The 23,901-nt window shown below is 45.2% G+C and overlaps 1 protein-coding gene across 14 annotated transcripts in view; it reads right to left on the minus strand.

Annotated features, from left to right (window-relative positions):
- KCNIP4 (potassium voltage-gated channel interacting protein 4) overlaps positions 1–23,901 on the minus strand; it is a 406,334-nt gene that overhangs the window by 21,253 nt on the left and 361,180 nt on the right. For all 14 annotated transcript variants that reach the window (XM_083460627.1, XM_083460632.1, XM_083460628.1 and 11 more), the window contains one exon: positions 4,901–4,970. In XM_083460627.1, the coding sequence (XP_083316753.1) occupies positions 4,901–4,970 (70 nt within the window). The remainder of the gene's footprint in view (positions 1–4,900; positions 4,971–23,901) is intronic.

Genomic DNA, 23,901 nt, shown 5'->3' on the forward strand with positions numbered 1-23,901 from the left:
TTTCTGAAGACATCTGAAGGCAGCCCTGTTTAGGGAAGTCTTTAACCTTTGAAATTTTATTCTGTTTTAAATCTTCTGTTGGGAGCTGCCCAGAATGGCTGGGGAAACCCAGCCAGATGTGCGGGGTAGAAATAAATAAATCAGTTGTTGTTGTTTGTTGTTGTTGTTTCTACAATAGCTGGTGTACAGTATATAACATAGCACCATGAGGAATTTTGCTACAGCAAACCATTGCCTCTTCTTCCTTCCTTCCTAATAGAAGCATCTAAGGAGGGGAGTAAAAACAAACTGTAGCAGTCAAACCACCCAATTCCATGTTCTGCCTGTCTTGTGCTGGCCAGAATGGAAGGTGTGCAGGGTTGGCTGAAATGAAAAGAAATATACCAGAACCAGGCCTGGCACAATCCCCACCCCCATGCCCCGCCCTGGTGGTTTTTGTTGAGAATGGGAGGGCTGTGGATGCCATGGGCTCAAACTTTCCTCCAATCCATCTGTGTCCCTTTTGCCATTTCCAATGGCAAAGCCAGAACAGTGGAAGGCAAATGGCGGAGGTCCTTTACAATATGGCTGGGAGGGACCAGGGAGAGGGAATTTGCAAAATCCTACAGGACCCGGAATATCCTCCTGGGAGCCATAGGATTGCTGTCCTTTAATGGTGATCCTGATTTGTAGGATCCTGAATTAATTCGAATTTTATTCCCTATATAATTAACCAGTTTGAACACTTCTTTTCTTTCTTCATTTCTTGCATTTTCCTCTTTATTGGTATGTGGCAATTTAAAAAATAAATAGGAAAACAAGCAATGCGTGCTTTCATCGTGTCATTTGTCAGATCGCAGCCACTGAACAGAATCAAAGGTTTTAAACCACACTCTGCAAAAATCAATAAAGAAGAGTACCAGATTTACAGGACTTTACCTTTAAGACATTTCAGTTTATTCCAGTGGTTTCACAGCCTTCATTCAATAAAATATCCAAGGCAGTGAAGACAATTGTGATTAAATGTAAGCCAAAGGTTGTAGTCCTTAAGCTTTTAATTAGAGCTACTTAATGTGATTTCTTTCCCACTAAGTCTGGAATATAAATCAGGACAGAAAAGGGGAGTGTTTCAAGTTTTTCTTTTAAAACAGTTAAATAAGTTTCTGGTTTTGTACCTAGAAATGGTAACTATGATGATATATTAGCATTCTGACAGGTGGCAGCAGGAAGCAATACAGAGTGCTAACATCTTAAGAGACTCAGACCATGCAATATCTGGGGTGCAATAGCTTCATTCTCAGTGCAACATTGGCACATTCACAGCAACTATACATCAGGTCTAATCAGACGTTGGAGGGTAGACTTATTACTTTGGTGGCTGAGAAGGTGGGGCAGGAGTGGTACCTTAAATGTTCACCTTGGTTCAGGTGGTGGGGTGGAATGGTTAAAGTGGTTAAAGCCTATAAGAAAACCAATTAAATTTAGAAAGCAAGAGCGTCACGGTCTTACTCAACTGACCTTAGCAGAATGGAAAACCTACACCAGAAACCAACAAGCCTGTTTTAACCAGGTTTCTTATTTTTATTTTTGTAATGTCCGTTTTTGAACACACACACACACACACACACACACACACACACTGTTGAGGGTGTTTTGAACAATGGGAGGCACCTACTTTTTAACATCCAGATAAAACAAAATAATAATCTGGAACTGTTGTTGTTGACAATTAAAGCTGACTTCCATTAGCTCCACAAAATTCTGCCTGTCTTGCTAGGAAGCTGTCTTATACCAAGTTAGGCCATTGAGTATTGCTGACACGAACTGGGATTATTTATTATTGCTATTATTTATTGCATTTATATCCTACTTGTTTTCCTTCTAAGGAGATCGAGGTGGCACACATGGTCCCCCCTCCCCATTTAACCCCCACAAGAACCCTGTGAGGTGGGTTAGGCTGAGAGGTAGTGACTGGCCCAAGGTCACCCAATGAGCTTCATGTCAAGTGAGAATATGAACCCTGATCTCCCAGGGTCATGTCCGACAGACACTCTAACCACTGCACCACGCTGGCCCTCCATGGGATTCTTCTCTGGGATTTCAGACGGGACATTCCCAGAGTCCCTTGGAGATGCTCAGAGGTGGGCAAAAGATTCCCGCATTGCAGAGGGTTGGACTAGATGTCCATTGCGGTTCCTTCCAACTCTTAAGATTCCATGAACACTGGGACACACGAGACACAAATCCGCCTGCATCCAAAGCAGATGTTGGACCACCAAGCTGTGGTTCTCCCCCTTGTGCCTTTTTTCCCGACATGAGAAAGTGAATGGATGGCATCTTCAACTGGAAAGATCTGGTGAAGAACGTCTTAAGAGCACGAGATTGTGCGCAACTCCTATTCAATTCAATGGGACTTGCCCAAGAGAAATCCCCAATGGATTGCTCTTAAAGAACGACGAGTGAAAACACAATTATACCCTGGCCATTGTAACTGATAAAATATACAAAGTGGGAAAACGTTTAAGACAGAGAAGCCGTAATAAATGCTAGAAGAAAATATTGAGTAACGAGAGGGGAAAGAATACTAAGTGGGTGATTGCATATCACCCACACAATACTCAAATGTATAAGATCTGGAAATTACCAGTGACAAATGCCCAGTTTTGTTGAGCGGGAGAAAGCAGCAGGCTTAGCAAAACAAAGGAAAACCCACAGAGATAATTGGGGAATCTCAAATCCACACCAGCTTTAGGATTTGACTCACGGTTAAACTGCCGCCTACATTTCCTTCTGCACTCACAAATGTAAGATACTGTAGGAGGGGAATAATCGTGAACATACAGGCACATATAGAGCTTATAAAGAATTATCTACTGTGTTCCAAGTTCTCATGAACTCGCAGCAATTTCGCAGGAGGGTGGGCCCTCTTAAATCTCCAACTTTTATTTTCACAATTAAAGACTCTTTATCAGTTAGAACACTTGGAACAGGCAAGCTTAAACTCTTCAATGAGAACCTAGGGCTTTATTTTAGATTTTGGAGATTAGGGGGACAAAGAGATTTCAGTAGAGGGAGCACGGCAAGGTTCTAAGGCCAACTCTTGAATGGATTCAAATTAAATCGCAAGAACAGCAAAGGAAAAAAACCCTATGCAAATGTTAAGAGCACTTGTAGCTAATTTCTTTTTCTATGCTTCATTATATGTGTAGCAATGTAATTAAGATATTCACAAGCAAACATATGACAGACTCCAGATGGCCCTGACGGCTACCCACCTCAGTCATTTAACAGAGAACCAAAGTCTTCAAGGAGACTTGGAGGAATGCTAATGGGCCTTTCTTAAAGACACTTCAGGGCTAAATAATATTTTGACTTTTTGGATATTGTTTGAATAAAAAAATGGAGCCTCATTGCTGCATGCTACAGCCTTGTAGAGTGAATACAGTCGTACCTTGGATCCTGAATGATGCCTTGCCAGTCGAACGTTTTGGCTCCCGAATGCCGGAAACCCAGAAGTGAGTGTTCTGGTTTGCGAACATTTTTGGAACCAGGATGTCCGACGGGGCTTCAGTGGCTTCCGATTAGCTGCAGGAGGTTCCTGCAGCCTATCAAAAGCCGCGCTTTGGTTTCCAAACATTTTGGAAGTCGAACGGACTTGCAGAACAGGTTCCGTTTGACTTCCGAGGAACGACAGTATTCCAAAGTTGTAGCTAAGAAGCCCCTCTGATAAAGTGTTTTTCGCTTGAGTGGACATACAGTGCTCTGAAGATGTGCCTGCTTACTTGCTTTAATATTAAGATGCTGGGAATTTAACAGAGAGGAGAAATGAATGAATGATGGATATCTACATATCTTGTTGACTTTTAATCTAACCTTACTTTTAACTTTTTTTTTAATCCATTCTACTTTATTACTATCCAAGAAACCATATCTTTATAATATTTGTCCCTTGTCTAAGTCAAAGATGGGGAACTGGATCTGGGTGGTGGGCCAAGTCATGATCTCCCCCACCCTGTGGTAATCACATGGTAAAAGGTAAAGGTAAAGAACCCCTGGACGGTTAAGTCCAGTCAAAGGCGACTATGGGGTTGTGGCGCTCATCTCGCTTTCAGGCCAAGGGAGCCGGTGTTTGTCCACAGACAGCTTTCCGGGTCATGTTGTCAGCAGGACTAAACTGCTTCTGGCACAACGGGACACTGTGACGGAAACCAGAGCGCACGGAAACACCGTTTACTTGTATTTGTGTGCTTTCGAACTGCTAGGTTGGCAGGAGCTGGGACAGAGCAATGGGAGCTCACCCCGTCGCAGGGATTCAAACTCCAACCTTCTGATCAGCAAGTCCAAGAGGCTCAATGGTTTAGACAACACCATGACATCAGGTGGGCTTTTTTGCCATGTGCTTGCAGAGCCCATTTCAAAGAGCTCCACAAGATAGAAAGGGGCTTAGCAAGACCTGACAATGAGCCTCTTTGAAGTGCTTTGCACGGGGGCTTTTCAAGCACTGCCAATCAGATGATTTAAGCAGAACTCCCTCCTGCTGCAGTTTCCCCAAAGCTCAGTACTGAGTTTTGCAAGACCCTACCCACTTGGGCTCCTTTGGGACCTCAAGGCTTTGTTAGTAAACAGGGCGACAGGGAATATATGAATTCAACTATTGCTTTTGTTACTTGTCCAGAGCCTTTGGGATGGAGCGAGCTGTACATTTAAGCAAACAAATTGCAGATGGTGTGCTTTTATAAATAGATATTGCTAGTAGGTATTTCCACTCTTTAATTAAAACCCTGAAGTACTTCTGTCCACCCATTAAGTAGTATAAAAGGCTTAATTAACTAGAACAACAACCTGTTTAGGCCAAATTTCAAAGCAATTATGGCAATTGGTTGTGCATGCAAACAAGACTAATTATGCGCAGAGTACTCACCTCCCTGTGGGAAGAACTGAGAGTAAATCTCTTTGAAGGTCTCTTCATTAACAATCCCACTGGGACATTCCTAAGGAAAGTGGCAAGGAATGCATATGAATAACATGCTCATGTACAAATTGTACAAGAGACTGCAAACAGCAAGGATTTTACCACTACCAAACAGAGATTTCGAAAACTACTTTACAAAAGTTCTTTTCTGCTAAAGGGGCCAAAGCCTGTCCAAACTCTATTTCTCCAGAAGCAGGGAAGTTCACATACGAGCTCCCCCCATCTCCTAGCAGGGATATTCACTGCAAGGAGAAATGTGAGTAGCATTGTTAGATTCCTGACACATTCTACGCTGCTTGCATTAAAAGAAGTTGAGCTGATATCTGCAGTGATCAGTGTGATCTTGATATCCTGATTCAAAGAAGAACTAGAAAGATATTTTGCTGAGCAAAGTGAGGCTATTGGAAGAACTGGCATCGGTCAGGGGCACACCATTATGTTTCAACCCCACCTTGATCTCTGCGCCCATTTACAAAAGATGTACAGTGCACCAAACTATAATACAGTAGTACCTTGGTTCTCAAACTTAATCCGTTCCAGAAGTCCGTTCCAAAACCAAAACATTCCAAAACCAAGGTGCGCTTTCCCACAGAAAGTAATGCAAAACGGATTACAGTAATCCGTTCCAGGCTGTTGAAAAACGACCCCCTAAAATGCTTCTCCCCACCACCCCAATCAGCATGATCTCTCTAAAAACAGAAGCGCAACACTAAAAACAGGGACTCAGGACACGTTCGACTTTCAAAAAAATTTCAAGAACTGGAATGCTCACTTCCAGGTTTGCGACATTCGGGTTCTAAGTTGTTTGTAAACTAGGCTGTTTGAGAACCAAGGTATCACTGTATCTGCTTTTATAACTGAGATTTTAGAACAAAGGTTGTTGAGCATATTTAGGATGCAATTCTACATATCAAGTTTGTAGTGCAGCTTGAGGCTTATACACACACGCACACACCTGTTTTCAAGAAGACCAAAAATATGCAGAACATGCCTTCTTTGTGATCAGGTCAGGTGCCTGAGGGTGTTGTGAGATCTGGCTCTGTTTTTGAGGGGCGAGTAGGGTTGGTGGCCGAGAACAGAAACTAAAAGTGATATGAAGGTTCTCAGGAAATGGGTTGTGGAAATCATTTTCTTGGGAAACAAACTACTGCTTTGATTGGCTGAAAGATGAAAGGCGCAAGTGTTTTCTAGATTAGGCTGCTGGAGAGAAAGCGAAGAAGGAGAGCTGTTTCTGTTTGTTTAGCTATGGCTGTCAAAAGCAGGGGACGCGGGTGGCGCTGTGGGTAAAACCTCAGTGCCTAGGGCTTGCCGATCACATGGTTGGCAGTTCGAATCCCTGCGGCGGGGTGAGCTCCCGTCTTTCGGTCCCAGCTCCTGCCCACCTAGCAGTGGGCAAGTAGATAAATAGGTACCGCTCTATAGCGGGAAGGTAAACGGCGTTTCCGTGTGCTGCGCTGGTGCCGGCTCGCCAGAGCAGCTTCATCACGCTGGCCACGTCTCTGGACAGTGCTGGCCCCCGGCCTCTTAAGTGAGATGGGCGCACAACCCTAGAGTCGGACACAACTGGCCCGTACGGGCAGGGGTACCTTTACCTTTACCTTTTTATCAAAAGCAGAAGGGAAGTCCAGACTCACCCTCAAGATATGACTTCATCAGACATAATGAAAATAGCGCCGAATGTGCCTTAAAAGAGAAATAACGTCCCAACTGAAGCTACTGAGAAACAAGCTGTACCTGAACAATGGGGGGAGGGGAACAGCAATGATACACATTCCTACGTATCAAAACCCTGTGTACTCCCTGGTCCTGAATGGGTAAACTGTGCCCCTGAAGGACCAGGTGTGCAGCCTGGGAGTCATTTTGGATTCTCAGCTGTCCATGGAGGTGCAGGTCAATTCTGTGTCCAGGGCAGCTGTCTACTAGCTCCATCTGGTTTGTTGGCTGAGACCCTATCTGCCTGCAGACTGTCTTGCCAGAGTGGTGCATGCTCTGGTTATCTCCTGCTTGGACAACTTCAATGCTACTTTTGAAGGTGACTCAGAAACTACAACTCATCCAGAATGCAGCAGCTAGGCAGGTGATTGGGAGTGGCTGCTGGGACCACATAACACCGGTCCTAAAGGATCTCCCCTGGCTTCCAGTGCATTTCTGAGTGCGATTTAAAGTGTTAGTGCTGACCATTAAAGCCCTAAGTGGCCTCGGCCCAGTATACCTGAAGGAGGGTCTCCACCCCCATTGTTCAGCCTAGACATTGAGGTCCAGCTCTGAGAGCCTTCTGGCGGTTCCCTCGCTGCGAGAAGTGAGGTTACAGGGAACCAGGCAGAGGGCTTTCTCGGCTGTGGTGCCACCCTGTGGAATGCCCTCCCATCAGATGCCAAAGAGATAAACAGCTATTTGACTTTTAGAAGACATCCAAAGGCATCCCTGTTCAGGGAAGTTTTTAATGGCTGGGGTTTTATTGCGCTTTTAATATTTTGTTAGGAGCCTCCCAGAGTGGCTCGGCAATCCAGTCAGATGGGTGGCATATAAATAAAATAATAATATTGTTATTGTTATTATGAAATGAAATGAAAGTTATGACTTCGGGCATGAGAGTTCAGGTACAAGAGCATTTCACCATGCAGGGCTTTCGAAACATTCTCTTTAGTTACATACTCTGCCATTTATAAAGTACCCATACGTCATTATTACGTGTTATTTCACCAGCTAGTAATAGAAGGGGTACAAGGAATGTTTGTTACCAAAGTTTGGACCAAGAAGCTGCAGGAAAGCCCTCACAAAATGGCTGGCTTAAGGGTTCATGCTTCTAACGTCCTTTCTGCCATGAACAGGAAAAGCTGCCGTTTTAAAAATTCCACACACAAAATGCTACTACAGTGGTACCTCGCAAGACGAATGCCTCGCAAGACAAAAAACTCGCTAGACGAAAGGTTTTTCCATTTTCGATTTGCCTTGCAAGACGAATTTCCCTATGGGCTTGTTTCGCAAGACGAAAACGTCTCGCGACTTTGTTTCCTTTGTCTAAAAACAAAGACATGTTTTGTTTATAAAGTTAATTTATTTTCCCTTCAATTTTTGAACTGCTCTTTACAGTATGTGTGACTTTAAAGAGCAGTTAATAAACTGTTGTTGTACCAAATTTGGCTTTGTTTGGACTTTTTTTGACCATAGGAACGCATTAATTGATTTTCAATGCATTCCTATGGGATTTCGTGATTCGCAAGACGAAAAATTCGCTAGACGACAAAACTTGCGGAACGAATTAATTTCGTCTTGCGGGGCACCACTGTATTTACAATGGTCTGTAATAAAACTTAAAGTTCTGCTTTCTAGTGGGAGTTTCAGCATTCTTAGACACCAGAGGGCAGCAATGTGCTCAACAACAACAACAAAACAACCCTTAAAAAAACCAAGTCCATTGTATAGTATTTCAGCATCCTATCACAGCACCACAATATCCGTAAGCAACTATATGATTAATTATGTGGAAGGGGAATGATAAAAATGATCTTTTAAGTTTCTTAGCTTCTCGAGTAATTTATCGGATTTGAAAAGTGCAATGAGTTTCACTGTGCAAGTCCTCTAGCTATGGGTCGGTGCCTTAAGGGTGTTTTGAACATGACTGCCACTTGGAGATCAAATAGAGGGCAGATTTATCGCAGTCCAAGTGTTACACCAACAATACGTTAATTTCCTGAAGCGGCTAAATATAGCAGTTTTATTTTCGGAATAGCCAATCCTCAGTAGGCTTGCTTTTCCAATTCAGCACCCTTTTGCTATGCATATGTTTCAGTTTCCAATATTCTGCCAACATTCTTGGTCACAAAAAGAAGCCATAGCAGCGCTACACAGATAGGAGGTGGCTTGCTTCTTCACAGCTCCCACTCAGTCCAATAAGCCAAAGGTCCAGTTCACATATCATGATAAAGGTAAAGATAAAGGGACCCCTGACCATTAGGTACAGTCGTGGCCGACTCTGGGGTTGCGGTGCTCATCTCGCTTTATTGGCCAAGGGAGCCGGCGTACAGCTTCCGGGTCATGTGGCCAGCATGACTAAGCCGCTTCTGGCGAACCAGAGCAGTGTACGGAAACGCCGTTTACCTTCCCCCCGAAGTGGTACCTATTTATCTACTTGCACTTGGATGTGCTTTTGAACTGCTAGGTTGGCAGGAGCAGGGACTGAGCAATGGGAGCTCACCCCGTTGCAGGGATTCGAACCACCGACCTTCTGATCAGCAAGTCCTAGGCTCTGTGGTTTAACCCACAGCGATAAGTCACTGCTAATAGTTTGTTACGTGTCAAGACCCCCAAACCCCCTCCAAAATAAATCACGCAGGACACAGAATATTTGTTTAAGATTTTTAGTGTTAATTTGGCCACAACTTTATTGATTACAGCATGTGAGTGGTTGCTTAGGCATTGGTTCGGACTACCTGAACCTGCACTGGCAGGAATAGGACTGACAACTGGAACCTCCAGAGGTCAGTAAGGGAAAACATACTGGGGGAGCAAAGAGGCAGATTTCCACCTCTTAGTTCACCCCAGATGCTCCCAGGAACTCTGCCCTGGCCCTACCCCTGAGAGGGGATCAGACAGAGCAAATTGAGCCCCTGGATTCCTTTAACGGAATTCCCTAGCAGCAGCAACAACAACAACAAATGAGGGGCAGGCACAGCCAATCCATAACCCCCTCCACCAAAGAATGAGCCAATGCCTAACCACCAAACTTACAAAGTTGTGACGATTTGCTACGTGGTTGGCAAAAACCAAATGGCACCAGCCACTGCGATATATTTTAATGACAGCGGTATATGAGTGTTTAAAATAAAATAAAATAAAATAATTAGCTAGGATTTTGTAAGTGCAGAAACGAAAGGAAGATGAGGTTCCAACCAATGAAGAATGGATAAGTAAGATAACAGGCCTTGCAAAACTGGCAAAATTAACAGCAAAATGAAGAGAATCCAATGACGACTGTTTTATGGAAGAATGGATACCCTTTTCAGTCTACAGTGGTACCCCGCAAGACGAACACCTCGCAAGACGGAAAACCCGCTAGACGAAAGGGTTTTCCGTTTTGGAGGCGCTTCGCAAAACGAATTTCCCTATGGGCTTGCTTCGCAAGACGACAGCCCATAGGGAAATCTCAGGGACAGCGGTGAAGCGCAGCACGTCTTCCCCACTGTCCTCAGACCTCCTCCCGCCGCCGGCTTCGGAACGAAGCTCCGATGCCGGGCGGCGGAGGGGGAACGTCTCCTCCCGCGGCGCGGCATCGGGACGAAGCTCCGATGCTGGGCGGCGGAGGGGGAACGTCTCCTCCCGCGGCGCGGCATCGGGACGAAGCTCCGATGCCGGGCGGCGGAGGGGGAACGTCTCCTCCCGCCGCGCGGCATCGGGACGAAGCTCCGATGCCGGGCGGCGGAGGGGGAAAGCCTCCTCCCGCCGCGCGGCATCGGGACGAAGCACCGATGCCGGGCGGCGGAGGGGGAAAGCCTCCTCCCGCCGCGCGGCATCGGGACGAAGCTCCGATGCCGGGCGGCGGAGGGGGAACGCCTCCCCCAGCCGCGCGGCATCGGGACGAAGCTCCGATGCCGGGCGGCGGAGGGGGAAAGCCTCCTCCCGCCGCGCGGCATCGGGACGAAGCACCGATGCCGGGCGGCGGAGGGGGAAAGCCTCCTCCCGCCGCGCGGCATCGGGACGAAGCTCCGATGCCGGGCGGCGGAGGGGGAACGTCTCCCCCAGCCGCGCGGCATCGGGACGAAGCTCCGATGCCGGGCGGCGGAGGGGGAAAGCCTCCTCCCGCCGCGCGGCATCGGGACGAAGCTCCGATACCGGGCGGCGGAGGGGGAAAGCCTCCTCCCGCCGCGCGGCATCGGGACGAAGCTCCGATGCCGGGCGGCGGAGGGGGAAAGCCTCCTCCCGCCGCGCGGCATCGGGACGAAGCTCCGATGCCGGGCGGCGGAGGGGGAACGTCTCCTCCCGCCGCGCGGCATCGGGACGAAGCTCCGATGCCGGGCGGCGGAGGGGGAAAGCCTCCTCCCACCGCGCGGCATCGGGACGAAGCTCCGATGCCGGGAGGGGGAGGGGGAAAGCCTTCTCCCGCCGCCCGGCATCGGATGGCTTTCCTGAAGACTTGGGGTGGGAGGAGGGTTTTCCTTCCCACCGTCAACATTCAGAATGCTGTTCTGAATGTTGGCGGTGGGGAGGAAAAACCCTCCTCCCACGCAAGCCCCGGGAACAGAGGGAAAGCGCTGCGCCCCTTCCCCTCTGTTCCCGTACCTGTCCTGAAGGCTTGCGGTGCGGAGAAAAGCCCTTCTCCGCACCGCCAGCCTGGCAAGCGGTTTCCCTAGGAACGCATTAATTGATTTTCAATGCATTCCTATGGGAAACCGTGCTTCGCAAGACGAAAAACCCGCAAGAAGAAAAAACTTGCGGAACGAATTAATTTCGTCTTGCGAGGCACCACTGTATTTAAAGAAATATTATAGTACGATGAATTCGCAAGCAGGATTTGAGCTATGAGCAACAACAGAAGTAATTCAATTATAATATTGTGGTTATGATTTGATAACTGGAAGATAGGGTTCAGCAAAAGGGGTGCACCTCTACCGGAGCTGTTACTTGCTGTGCGATATTAGCATGAAATCGCAAGCAGATTTTTTGAACTTTGTTGTGTTTATCTTCTTGATATTTCATATAACTAGATGATTCTGACAATAACTACAATAGTCAGAGGTTCTCGCCTCTGAGGTCACCAAGTAGACGGTGTAGAAATAGGAACTGGGGACACAAAGATAATAATAAAAACCAGTTTGGAAAAAAATGTGTTAGCTGCTTTAATAAAAAGAAAAAGAAGAGAATCAGGTTTTTTTCTTCAGGAAAAACTTTAGCCACTTCATTACAGCTAAGAATATTGCTTCTACTCACAGTCTCTGTCATGACCTTCCAGGACAAGATAGGATTTCATTTTTTAAAAATAGAAACCTAACAGTAAAAGAAGATGAAAGAGAATCTACTTTTTTAAAAAATAGTTTGCCCAGAGCAAATTTATTATTTTGCTAGGTTCCAGCCAATTTGACTACTCAAACTCTGTGTTTCCTCAAATGCTTAATCATTAACTCCCATTACACTAGAGATGACACAAGGTTTAAAATGAAAGAACCCTCGTTTTAAATGCTACATTCTGCACACTGATCGGCATCAAAGGTTTAGGGAACTTTGAAGAAGTGTCAAAAGTAGCGTTATCAACCTACTGAATATTTAGTTGATAAATAACCAGCCTTTTTAACTGACCAATCAGATTTAAATAAATTTGCATGTTGGTGCTGACCTTTAAAGCCCTAAATGGCCTTGGTCCAGGATACCTGAAGGAGCGTCTCCACCTCCATCGTTCTACCCGGACACTGAGGTCCAGCACCGAGGGCCTTCTGGCGGTTCCCTCACTGCGAGAAGCCAAGTTGTGGGGAACCAGGCAGAGGGCCTTCTCGGTAGTGGCGCCTTCCCTGTGGAATGCCCTCCCACCAGATGTCAAAGAGAACAATCAACTACCAGACTTTTAGAAGACATCTGAAGGCAGCCCTGTTTAGGGAAGCTTTTAATGTTTGATGTATTACAGTATTTTAATATTTTTTTGGAAGCCGCCCAGAGTGGCTGGGGAGGCCCAGCCAGATGGGCGGGGTATAAATAATAAAATTATTATTATTATTATTATTATTATTATTATTATTATTATTATTAGATTCACACAAATCTTCCATTTGATAGTATTTTTGTTAGATTATTTTTAATTATTTTAAAAAGTTGCCGTTCATTGGCAGAAACAGAAAAGCCACATTGAACAGTGAGTTTTCCCCCCTACCATCGATTACTAAATCACATCGGCATCAAAAGAGCTTCATAAAAATAGCTCAATGGGACTTTATTTCTCAGTCTCAGCGACTATAACTTAATTGGCTGCAGCGAGACCATAGCGGGAGCAATCTCTGAGGAAGCAGGATATTCCAAACAGGCCCCCTTCCCCTGCTACACCTCCCATTTCCTCACATGGTACGCCAATAGGGTAGGGTTTATGGCCACAATACCATCCTACCATCATTTGTAACTCAAGAGTATGATTAACGTAAAATTAAAGTTTGCAGTTGATAAAAATAATTTTTTCAGCTTTGGTATCGTGGACTTGCGGGGGTCAGTAATTGCCCGCTATTGGTGTGAGGCATTTTCTTTAAAGGAAAAAAATATATTAATGATTTAAATTGGCTCGTAGAAACCCAAGGGCTTGGTTTCCCCCCAGACCTGTTAATTTCAGCCTGCAGAGTGCATTGCAAGTGGTCATTCTGATTAACTACCAAATCTCCTTAATTATAGTATTTGGTTTGCTTAAAGCAAAATGTGCACTCATCTCAGCAATTATAATATAATTTTAACAGCAATCGTTTCCCTCAAAGTCTGAGCTGGAAAAGGCTTGTGGAGGAAAATGAAGATTGATTATTTTATGAGTTGAAATCTTTTGCTGCTTTGCAAGAATGCTGTGAGCCCCAATCCATTATGTGTCAAGCACCCTGACACCCTCAGATCACAAGTTATAAATGTTCCAAATTATTCTGTTATTAGGAGGTAGTGTTGAGTCATTTTCCTTAGAGCTCCTGCTCTAGGACCCAAATTAATGCATTTTCATTGATATCCCCAAGTATGTGCAATAATGTGGTTATGAAGAGGTAAGACCTATCATGATGGATTTTCTCCAACTTTCTCTAATTACCTGTGCTTGATTCAATTATGCTGCATGCCATAATTATTATTATTTTAAAAACCTATCTGCTGTTATCAGGTGGGAGAAGTTAGAGAGCTATTCATTTAATACCCTGACAGCTTAAGGGGAATTATTTCTTGCATTCTTATTTCTGTTGTGCTTATACCTCAGCCCAGCTAAAGAATTAAGGAGTGCTTTTATTGCTCGCTACAATAAACAGGGATGTGGGTGGCACTGTGGGTTAAACCACAGAGCCTAGGACTTGCCGATCAGAAGGTTGGCAGTTCGAATCCCCCCAACGGGGTGAACTCCCGTTGCTCGGTCCCTGCTCCTGCCCATCTAGCAGTTCGAAAGCACGTCAAAGTGCAAGTAGATAAATAGGTACCGCTCTGGCAGGAAGGTAAACGGTGTTTCCGTGCGCTGCTCTGGTTCACCAGAAGCGACTTAGTCATGCTGGCCACATGACGCGGAAGCTGTACGCTGGCTCCCTCAGCCAATAAAGCGAGATGAGAGCCGCAACCCCAGAGTCAGTCACGACTGGACCTAATGGTCAGGGATCCCTTTACCTTTACCTTACAATATAAACATTGGGATATATATGTGGGTGTGGGGGTGTAACACTCTGTAACACATGGGGTGCAGATTTTTACTGATTCTTAGAATCATAGAATAATAGAGTTGGACGGCAACACAAAGTCATCAAGCCCAGTGTTTCCCAACCTTTTCCCGACTGTGGCTCCCTTCCGACCTTGTTTTCTTCCTGTGCCCCCCCAGGGGTGTAGTCAATGGGGGAGGGGGGCAGGTGCCCCCCAAATAAGTAAAAATTAATACAAATCTATACAAAAGCCTGTCCCCCTATCAAAAATCCTGGCTATATCCATGCTCTGCCCCCTCATCGTACTGGTAGAAAGGTAGCTATTTAAATGTTTTGTTTGTAAAGAGAACATGTTTTATTTATAACTTTTATAATTTGTACAAAATACAGTTACATAAAATGATAGGAACATAATGAAATATTGTTGAAGCAGAAAAACATAGAATCGTAGAGCTGGAAGGTACCCCATGGACATATTTCTAGTGCAACCCCCTAAAAAGTAGGAAACTCAGCTAAAGCATCTGTGACAGATGGCCACCCAACCTCTGCTTAGAAACCCCCAAGGAAGGAGAGTCCAGAACCTCCCGAGGGAGATCCATCTTTCATGTATTATAAAAAATAAAAAGGTAAAGTGACCCCTGACCATCAGGTCCATCGTGGACGACTCTGGGGTTGCGGCGCTCATCTTGCTTTATTGGCCGAGGGAGCCCGGCGTACAGCTTCGGGTCATGTGGCCAGCATGACTAAGCCGCTTCTGGCGAACCAGAGCAGCGCATGGAAACGCTGTTTACCTTCCCACCGGAGTGGTACCTATTTATCTACTTGCACTTTGACGTGCTTTCGAACTGCTAGGTTGGCAGGAGCAGGGACTGAGCAACAGGAGCTCACCCCGCTGCGGGAATTCAAACCGCTGAGCTCTAGGCTCTGTGGTTTAGACCACGGTGCCACCTGCGTCCCTATTATAAAAAGTAAACAACACTTAATTAATAATATTAATAATATTAATAATAATAATTTGTTTGTTTATACATGCATACATAGATACATACCCTGCCCTCCCTGGCCAGGGCTGGGCTCAGGGTGGCTAACACCAAATATAAATTACAATAAAACGTAATAGAAAAACAAGACAAAAAACAGTTAATTAAAATGCAGCTTAAAATGCAGCCTCATTTTAGTAGTAGCCCATAAATCAAGACCATAAAGGGAGGAAACATCAGATATTCACCAGAGCCAGCTATCCATGCTGGTCTTACATGGGCCTGCAAAAAAGCCAAGGGAAAACTTATATACCAAATCTCATATAAGGGGCTGAAGGCCAGGTGGAACAGCTTCGTCTTGCAGGCCCTGCGGAAAGATGTCAAATCCCGCAGGGCCCTGGTCTCTTGTGACAGAGCGTTCCACCACGTCGGGGCCTGTGCTGAAAAGGCTCTGCCTTAGTTGAGACCAATCTAACCTCCTTGAGGCTCGGGGCCTCCAAAGTGTTGTTATTTATGGACCTTAAGGTCCTCCGCGGGGCATACCAGGAGAGGTGGTCCCATAGGTACGAGGGCGCACCAGGAGTTCTGTATATATGGGATAATTTCAAAAAGCAAGTGGTCCTCACTGACCTGGTGCAAAAAGGTCTTGTCATCCAGAGGAGCCCTGGCTGCCTAGATAAAACACTATATAGTCCCACACACCAAAAATGAAGAAGTTAGATGATGTATAAGCATATATGAACCACACCTAACTTCTATGCTAGTTGTGGGAATACAGAAAAAGAGGTGGGGGTTTTCTGGGCCTTGATTTTTAAAGCCCCTTTACACCAATGAAATTGCCAGGAACTGAGTCACAAATCAAATTAGCTCAGTTGTTTTCAGCATGGTGCTGATAATGCCAAGGTTGCAGGAATGATGAATGAGTGAATCTTTATTTGCGTCAGCCATAGCAATAAAACAACAATACGATATACAAAGAATAGAAATAAAAAGTCAATTATATAAAATACGTTTTGGGGTTTTGAATCAATAGTCAAATAGTGGATCTTATTCTGATTGCCCCAGCTAAAAACCTTGCAACCTTTGCTGTCACCTGCTCATCTTGAACTGCCAAGACAAAGGACACTGGGGCAGTGACTGGGCGACCCGGAATGGACAATAAAAGAGGGGTGATAATCTCATTCCTCAAGTCTTTATAAAGAGTGCAAGCCAGAAGGGCATGTGCCACCGATTCAGTACTGCAGGGACAAAAGCGTTTTACATGTGGAATCTGTTGGAATTGTCCCTCAAGTAAAGCCGAGGGCAATACATTCAATCTTGCGAGAGTAAAAGCACGCCTATATTTTAGAATTGCTAGGTTAGGCAGATAGGGTGCCAGAGAGTCAAAATGGGAAGGTGGAAAATAGTCATACCGTGGGCAAAATTTCCTTATTATGGCCAAGTTGTTCTGACGCTCAACATCATTTAGGCGCTGACAAATTAGACTGTTTGCTTTACTAAAACCCAAGGTTGCAGGTTCGATCACTGCATGATCCTTGGGATCCCTTCCAACTTTACAGCTCAACGATTCCCGCAGGCATCTGGCTGGTTGTTCTGAAAAAATTGCTTGAGAAAATGTGGAAAAGAAACTAAAATTATTCAGTTTGTTTCAGTAATCAAGCCCATAATACTGAACCTTCTCCAAGGACCCTCAGGGTGAAAAGATCTCCTCATAAGAACAAATATCACGCCACGCCGTTCTGGAGCACACAACTTGTTTCATTTCTCATAAACTATGCCAGTCCTCAAGAGATCCCCAGAAGGCCAAATTTGTTCACTTGTCAGCAAATGTCTAATGAGATCAGAACTTTGCAGCTACAATGAAGCTACAGGCCTTCAGGCTGTTCTTCTGACCCAGACATAATTGCAGTCTTTGAGACAAGAACTATGAAAGCCGATCGGGAGGCCTGAAAAAAATTGGTGACCCACCAAACTGAACAAAGCCCATCATCCATGCATTGTGGCTTGTCAGATCTCCTATCCAGGTTAAGTGGCAAAACCAGGCAGTTCGTCAGATCTTTCTAGACAGCAGCCTGGCACCCAAGCTGCATTGGTATGTTAGATTACACGTTTTCCAGGCCAGATGCATAGAGCAACTGCATCATAGAACATAAATTTGCGCGTCCAGCCCCCAAACCCGCCCCCATTGAATAAAGAAACAATGGACACTGAATTTAGTTTAAAGGTTAATGGGCAGATTTAGGCCACAAATTTATTGAATACACAAGTGTGACTGGTATTGGCATTGGTATCTAATGACTATAACTGGCTCCTGCCCACCCAGCAGGGAGCCTGCAAAGGGTAAACTACCAGCAGAGGGAGCTCCAACAATGGCTATTGACTGGTGCTCACCCCTGGGGTTTCTGGGGGTCCTGGCATGGCGCTAGCCCCTCCCCAGGCTTTGGACCAGAGCCAGACCCCCGGATTCCTTTAACGGAATACCCTATTAAACGGAGGGGCAGGTGATGGCCGCACCTCCCCTCTCCACATCCCCCTAAACCAATGCCTAACCGCCAAACCTTACAAAGTTGTGACGGTTGCTAAGAGGTAGGCAAAAACCAAGTAGCCACTGCCAATCTGCCACATTGGAAAAAATTCCTGCCCGGCCCACAATCCAAAACAGGCGACCAACCCAATTCCAAAGCAAGGCCAAACGCAGACCTATCAACGGGTGTGTGGGTGTTCGGCAGCGCAAAGCAGGAGGGGTTCCCCACTTCATGCTGCCGATAAAGCCCCAATCACCCCACCACGCCAATTGGCTAAGAGCCAGTGGCGTGATTGTGGCACCACCGTCTCCAGACGTCCTCCAGGCCGGTTGGGGAGACTCTCGGGACAGCGCGCAACATGGACCCTCGGTTAGGAGGATCCAACTTATTCAGCACAAAAAGTCATCTGAAGAATCACTTCTGCAGCTGCCTCTGGGACGGCTTCCACTGTAGAGCCTATGTTAAGTCATCTTAGTTTCTTCAGTTTTCTGCTCTGCATAGGTTTTGAGTTTCTTGCCACCTGCTTGTTATACCTCTGCCTGCTGCCTTGTACTGTGGCTTGCACAGCTTGCCAGTGATACACTTAATCTGTAGCTTGTGGCTTGGCACACTTCCTCGAGTGCTCTCCTTTGCATGGGCTTTTGACCCCCTGGTTGCGCTTTGGACTAGGACTCTGCTTCCTGTCTGAGAAAAGAGACAACCCTAGAATGGCCAACACATTCATTCCTAACTGACTTGGGCAAGCAGAGAGAGCCAGCCGATGCAGCACAGTGTAGCCTCTGCTCATGCCACTGCAATTGTAGCCTGAGGCTCCAATACTTTGGCCACCTCATGAGAAGACTCGCTGGAAAAGACCCTGATGTTGGGAAAGATTGAGGGCACAAGGGGAAGGGGACGACAGAGGACGAGATGGTTGGACAGTGTTCTCGAAGCTACCAGCATGAGTTTGACCAAACTGTGGGAGGCAGTGGAAGACAGGAGTGCCTGGCATGCTCTGGTCCAGGGGGTCACGAAGAGTCGGACACGACTAAACGACTAAACAACATTCTCCTCTTCTGCCCCTGCAACTAGGACAGTGAGGCAACCAGCCAAGTTCACAGAACAATGTGCAGTGTGTGAAGAGAGAGGCCCCCCAACTGGCAAGTGGTGAGGCAAAGCCAGTGATTTAATTCCTCCTACCTGCCAGCTCAATGCTAGCACTGCATTCTTCCTGCTCCAAGTACATTTGTGTGTATTCTCCATAAAAGGTAAAGGTAAAGGGACCCCTGGCCATTAGGTCCAGTCGTGGCTGACTCTGGAGTTGGGGCACTCATCTCGCTTTACAGGCCGAGGGAGCCATCGTACAGCTTCTGGGTCATGTGGTCAGCATGACTAAGCCACTTCTGGCAAACTAGAGCAGCGCATGGAAACGCCGTTTACCTTCCCGCCGGAGCGGTACCTATTTATCTACCTGCACTTTGATGCGCTTTCAAACTGCTAGGTTGGCAGGAGCAGGGACCGAGCAACGGGAGCTCACCCCGTCACGGGGATTCGAACCGCCAACCTTCTGACTGGCAAACCCTAGGCTCTGTGGTTTAGACCACAATGCCACCCACGTCCCGTGTATTCTCCATACATGTGTACAATTAAGTAATGTAAGTAGTAATAATAAATATATAAATTAGAATGACAGAGGAAATGGGTACAGTGGAAAACTAGGTGAGGGGTAGAACTCTCAAAGCCAGCTGAGTTTCTCATCCATCCAGATAATGAAAATCTTATAAACTACCCTTGACATCGCAAGCCAATGCTGGACAACATTTCAAAACAATGGCATAAATCTTTTGCCGAAAGATTGATAAAGCTCAAAATGTTTTCATCCATTTCATTATTGGGGGGGGCACTCCATCAATGAAATAACAGCTGAACAAAATAAGCATATGTATTTTTCATTAGAGAGAAGCTTGCAAATGAAATGAGTCAAATAAAAATCAGAAGATTTAATTCTCACATAGATGTTGCTTCCGGTATAAGGGCAGAAACCAAAATCGTCATTAGCTCTACCACAAAGTAGGGTGAGCTATTCTGCCTAAACGGGAAGCTTTTGGGGTACCATTATAGGATAGCTGGTTATCTGTTATTCAGTTTACAATTATATTTTTTACTGTGCAGGAGAAACACTTAGATTTTCTGCCTCCATCGCTAAATGCCTTTGTCATTTCTCTGCCAACAATGTATCTTCATGTGTACTGCACAGTACCTCTCTGAATTTACTTCACATGTACAATTTACCTATTTCCCAATATGGCTTGTGTAATATTTATTAGGCAGTAAAAGTTATGGCAGCCCATTTTTGTTTTATTGAATGCATATTTTTTAAACTGTGTTCTTATGTTTCTATCTGTAAAATGGTAAAGAGAATTAACTATTCTGTTATGTTCTGATCAAGTGCTGAAGATGTGGCAAATTGCAATCAAATATAACCAGCATGTTTGGTGATGGTTAATGCATGAAGCGGTTAAGGGCACAGATCTGTACAGGCAACTCCTCATTTAGATGGGGGTTATGTTTGAGGCACCACGTTTGCCAGCGGGACGCCAAAGGCCCGCCCCGTTGCAGTGCCAAAAATGGCGCACATATCAGTGGTTGCTAGTATGCCGAACGTACAAAAATGGCAAGATGCCTGTATTCCTAGATTTGGCTAGGTTATGCTCCTCACTTGAAAGGAGGGAAATTAAGTTTCCTGCTTGTTCGCTCCTCTTTCACCGTGTGAACTCACCAAGGTAGGATGTGCCTGAGCTTGCTCGCTACAAGTTCAGACTGTGTGCTTAGAGCTATTTCAGTATATTTCACATCCTGTGATTTCTGCCTGTGCTACTTGCTGCGTGGATGAACCTAAGCTCTGGAACTTGGCAAGTAAAGCATTTTTAAACTTACTAAGGTGTATGGTCTGTTCAGTACTAAGAGAGAAACGGGGAGGCTAGGGTAGTGGATTAAACTGGATATGAAGGTTTAACAGCCTAAATCCCCATGCTACACCGCTTGCTTGTGGCTTTTTAAACTTTGCTGGGGGCTCCCCCTTGCTTGTGTGTTTTTAGTGCCGTATTTTGGAACTAGGGATCCAGACAATTCTTTTATTATTACCCCACACAGGTGATCCATACTACCATATATACATTTTCCCCCACAAAGAAGTATCATAAGAATTAAGAAAACCCTTTCCAGTGTAGAAATTTGGCCAGAGCCAGTCACAGTATGCCACTGCTCACCCTTTTCATTGCAAATATTTATAAAAAGCATTTCAAGTAACAGCGTTCTTCTGACTGCAATTGCGCGAATGTTCACGGCAATCAGTGGTATTTATTGCACCTCAGTAACCGTACGATGAAAAAACAACTTTCTTCACAGAAGTGTGAACAATTATCAGTCTTTGAGTTTGCAAGAGTTGCATTGCCAAGTAATCATAGATTTACGCTATATGTATTGGCTATAATCTGTTTATGTGTCTGCTTAAATCCAGTGAAACCAATAGGCTAGAACAAGCACAGGCAAACTCGGCCCTCCAGATGTTTTGAGACTACATTTCCCATCATCCCTGACTACTGGTCTTGTTAACTAGGGATGATGGGAGTTGTAGTCCCAAGAAGAAGAAGAAGAAGAAGAAGAAGAAGAAGAAGAAGAGTTTGGATTTGATATCCCGCCTTTCACTCCCTTTAAGGAGTCTCAAAGCGGCTAACATTCTCCTTTCCCTTCCTCCCCCACAACAAACACTCTGTGAGGTGAGTGGGGCTGAGAGACTTCAAAGAAGTGTGACTGGCCCAAGGTCACCCAGCAGCTGCATGTGGAGGAGCGGAGATGCGAACCCGGTTCCCCAGATTAGGAGACTACCGCTCTTAACCACTACACCACACTGGCTCTCCAAAACATCTGGAGGGCTGAGTTTGCCTATACAGTGGTACCTTGGGTTGCATACGCTTCAGGTTACATATGTTTCAGGTTACAGACCCCGCTAACCCAGAAATAGTACCTCAGGTTAAGAACTTTCCTTCAGGATGCGAACAGAAATCATGCAACAACAGGAGGCCCTGTTAGCTAAAGTGGTGCTTCAGGTTAAGAACAGTTTCAGGTTCAGAACGGACCTCCGGAACGAATTAAGTACTGAACCTGAGGTACCACTGTACCTGGGCTAAAATATGCTTAACTCTGTTGGTTTGTGGCCATTAGTTACTTCTCCCAATTGGCGGTGTCATCATTTTATATGAAGATGGAAAGAAAATATTCAACAGAGAATAGAGGAGCAGTCCAAAAAGAACCGAAGGCAGATGAACAGTCTTTCCCAAAGCAATGCTGGACACTGTTGTCATTGTGTGTGTCCGTAGTGGAGCATTTCCCCTTCTTTATGTTTCCCGCTTTGGGTTTTTAAAAACATTTCCTTCTTATTGGAATCAATGACTAACACAATTTGTCCCCTTTCTAGGCATGTGTCAGGAAGGTCTGGGGATTCTGCAGATTCACAGAGTCTCCTGGCACATCCTTGACATGCCCCTAGAATGACTTCATTTTATCTCATCTTACTTCAGAGGTCCTATCCTTGTAGAGGGAGATCTGATGATTCCCACAATTCCTGGGATGCCCTCTAAGTATTGCCACCTTCAGGACAATGTAAGTTAGTATTAAGAAGATTTAACAATACTCAAACCTTTCATTATATCTTAATACCTAGCTCTGGGGAACTCAAAACTTGATTTTGGGACATTTCGCTTGGCCAAGTAAAGATGTCCTAATATGGATTTCTGACATTTTCTTGTAGGTCAACATGGCTGCCTGTGCTTTTTTCCAGTGAAACATTAGTTCTCACCAAGTTATTTTCATTATCAACATTCTGCCCTGGGTAAGGCTAGCTATTATAAAATAGGTCAAACTGCAAGTGTCCCATTGCACTCACACACGAAAACAAAGTTCATCACAGCCAATCACAAACAAGCAACCGCACCCTAGGCCAACCCCAATTTCTCTCACCACCAAAGGAACACAAGCGAACAGCAAAGAGAACCCGCACATGCGATGCTGACACAAAACCCCACACACATATTAAGCAAAACAGAAACATCGCCTCCCGACCCCATCCCCATTCATCTTTGCCCCTCTCTTTTCCCCTTTTCCTAAGGTAACCCTAATGTCTCAACAAATGAAACTGACCTATGGAAAATGAAACTTGAAAAAAGAGACATTGCACATATTATAGAAAACTTTAATAAAAATATTTTATTAAAAAGGTCTACAAACCTATGTGCACCCATCAGCCAACTGCAGAATTTCCTAAATTGAGACAGGGAAACTCTAAAGCTGTCATGTCTAACTTTTGAATTTCTTCTGGGTTTGCCACTTACGTTTTGAAATAGGATGTGTGAGGACATGTATGTGTACCCACTAGCATGAAACTTTTCTGCTGAAAAGTACACCTCTAAGCACTATTATGAATTTTGGTGATGGAGACTCTTGAGAGTCCTATGGACTGCAATAAGATCAAACCTATCCATTCTGAAGGAAATCAGCCCTGCGTGCTCACTGGAAGGACAGATCATGAAGCTGAGGCTCCAATACTTTGGCCACCTCATGAGAAGAGAAGACTCCCTGGAAAAGACCCTGATGTTGGGAAAGATGGAGGGCACAAGGAGAAGGGGACGACAGAGGATGAGATGGTTGGATAGTCTTCTCGAAGCTACCAGCATGAGTTTGACTAAACTGTGGGAGGCAGTGGAAGACAGAAGTGGCTGGCGTGCTCTGGTCCATGGGGTCACGAAGAGTCGGACACGACTAAACGACTAAACAACAACAACATGGTCTGTTTAAGCTTGGAAACATGCATGGGCATTACAAGTCAGACTCAGGAAGACGCTAAATGGAACCATTCTCTCCTGATGCACTTCAGCTTGCACTTGCCATATTACTACTACTACTACTACTACTACTACTATTATGTTGTCCATCTGGGTGGCTCCCAACAAAAACAGTAAAAGCACAATACAACATCACACACTAAAAACTTCCCTGAACAAGGTTGCCCATTTTATATTCCGATTAAAAATGTGGTAACATTTTGAACACACCCAGGACACTTA

This window comes from Podarcis liolepis (assembly GCF_965112155.1).
Source record: "Podarcis liolepis genome assembly, chromosome: 9".
NCBI lineage: Eukaryota > Metazoa > Chordata > Lepidosauria > Squamata > Lacertidae > Podarcis > Podarcis liolepis.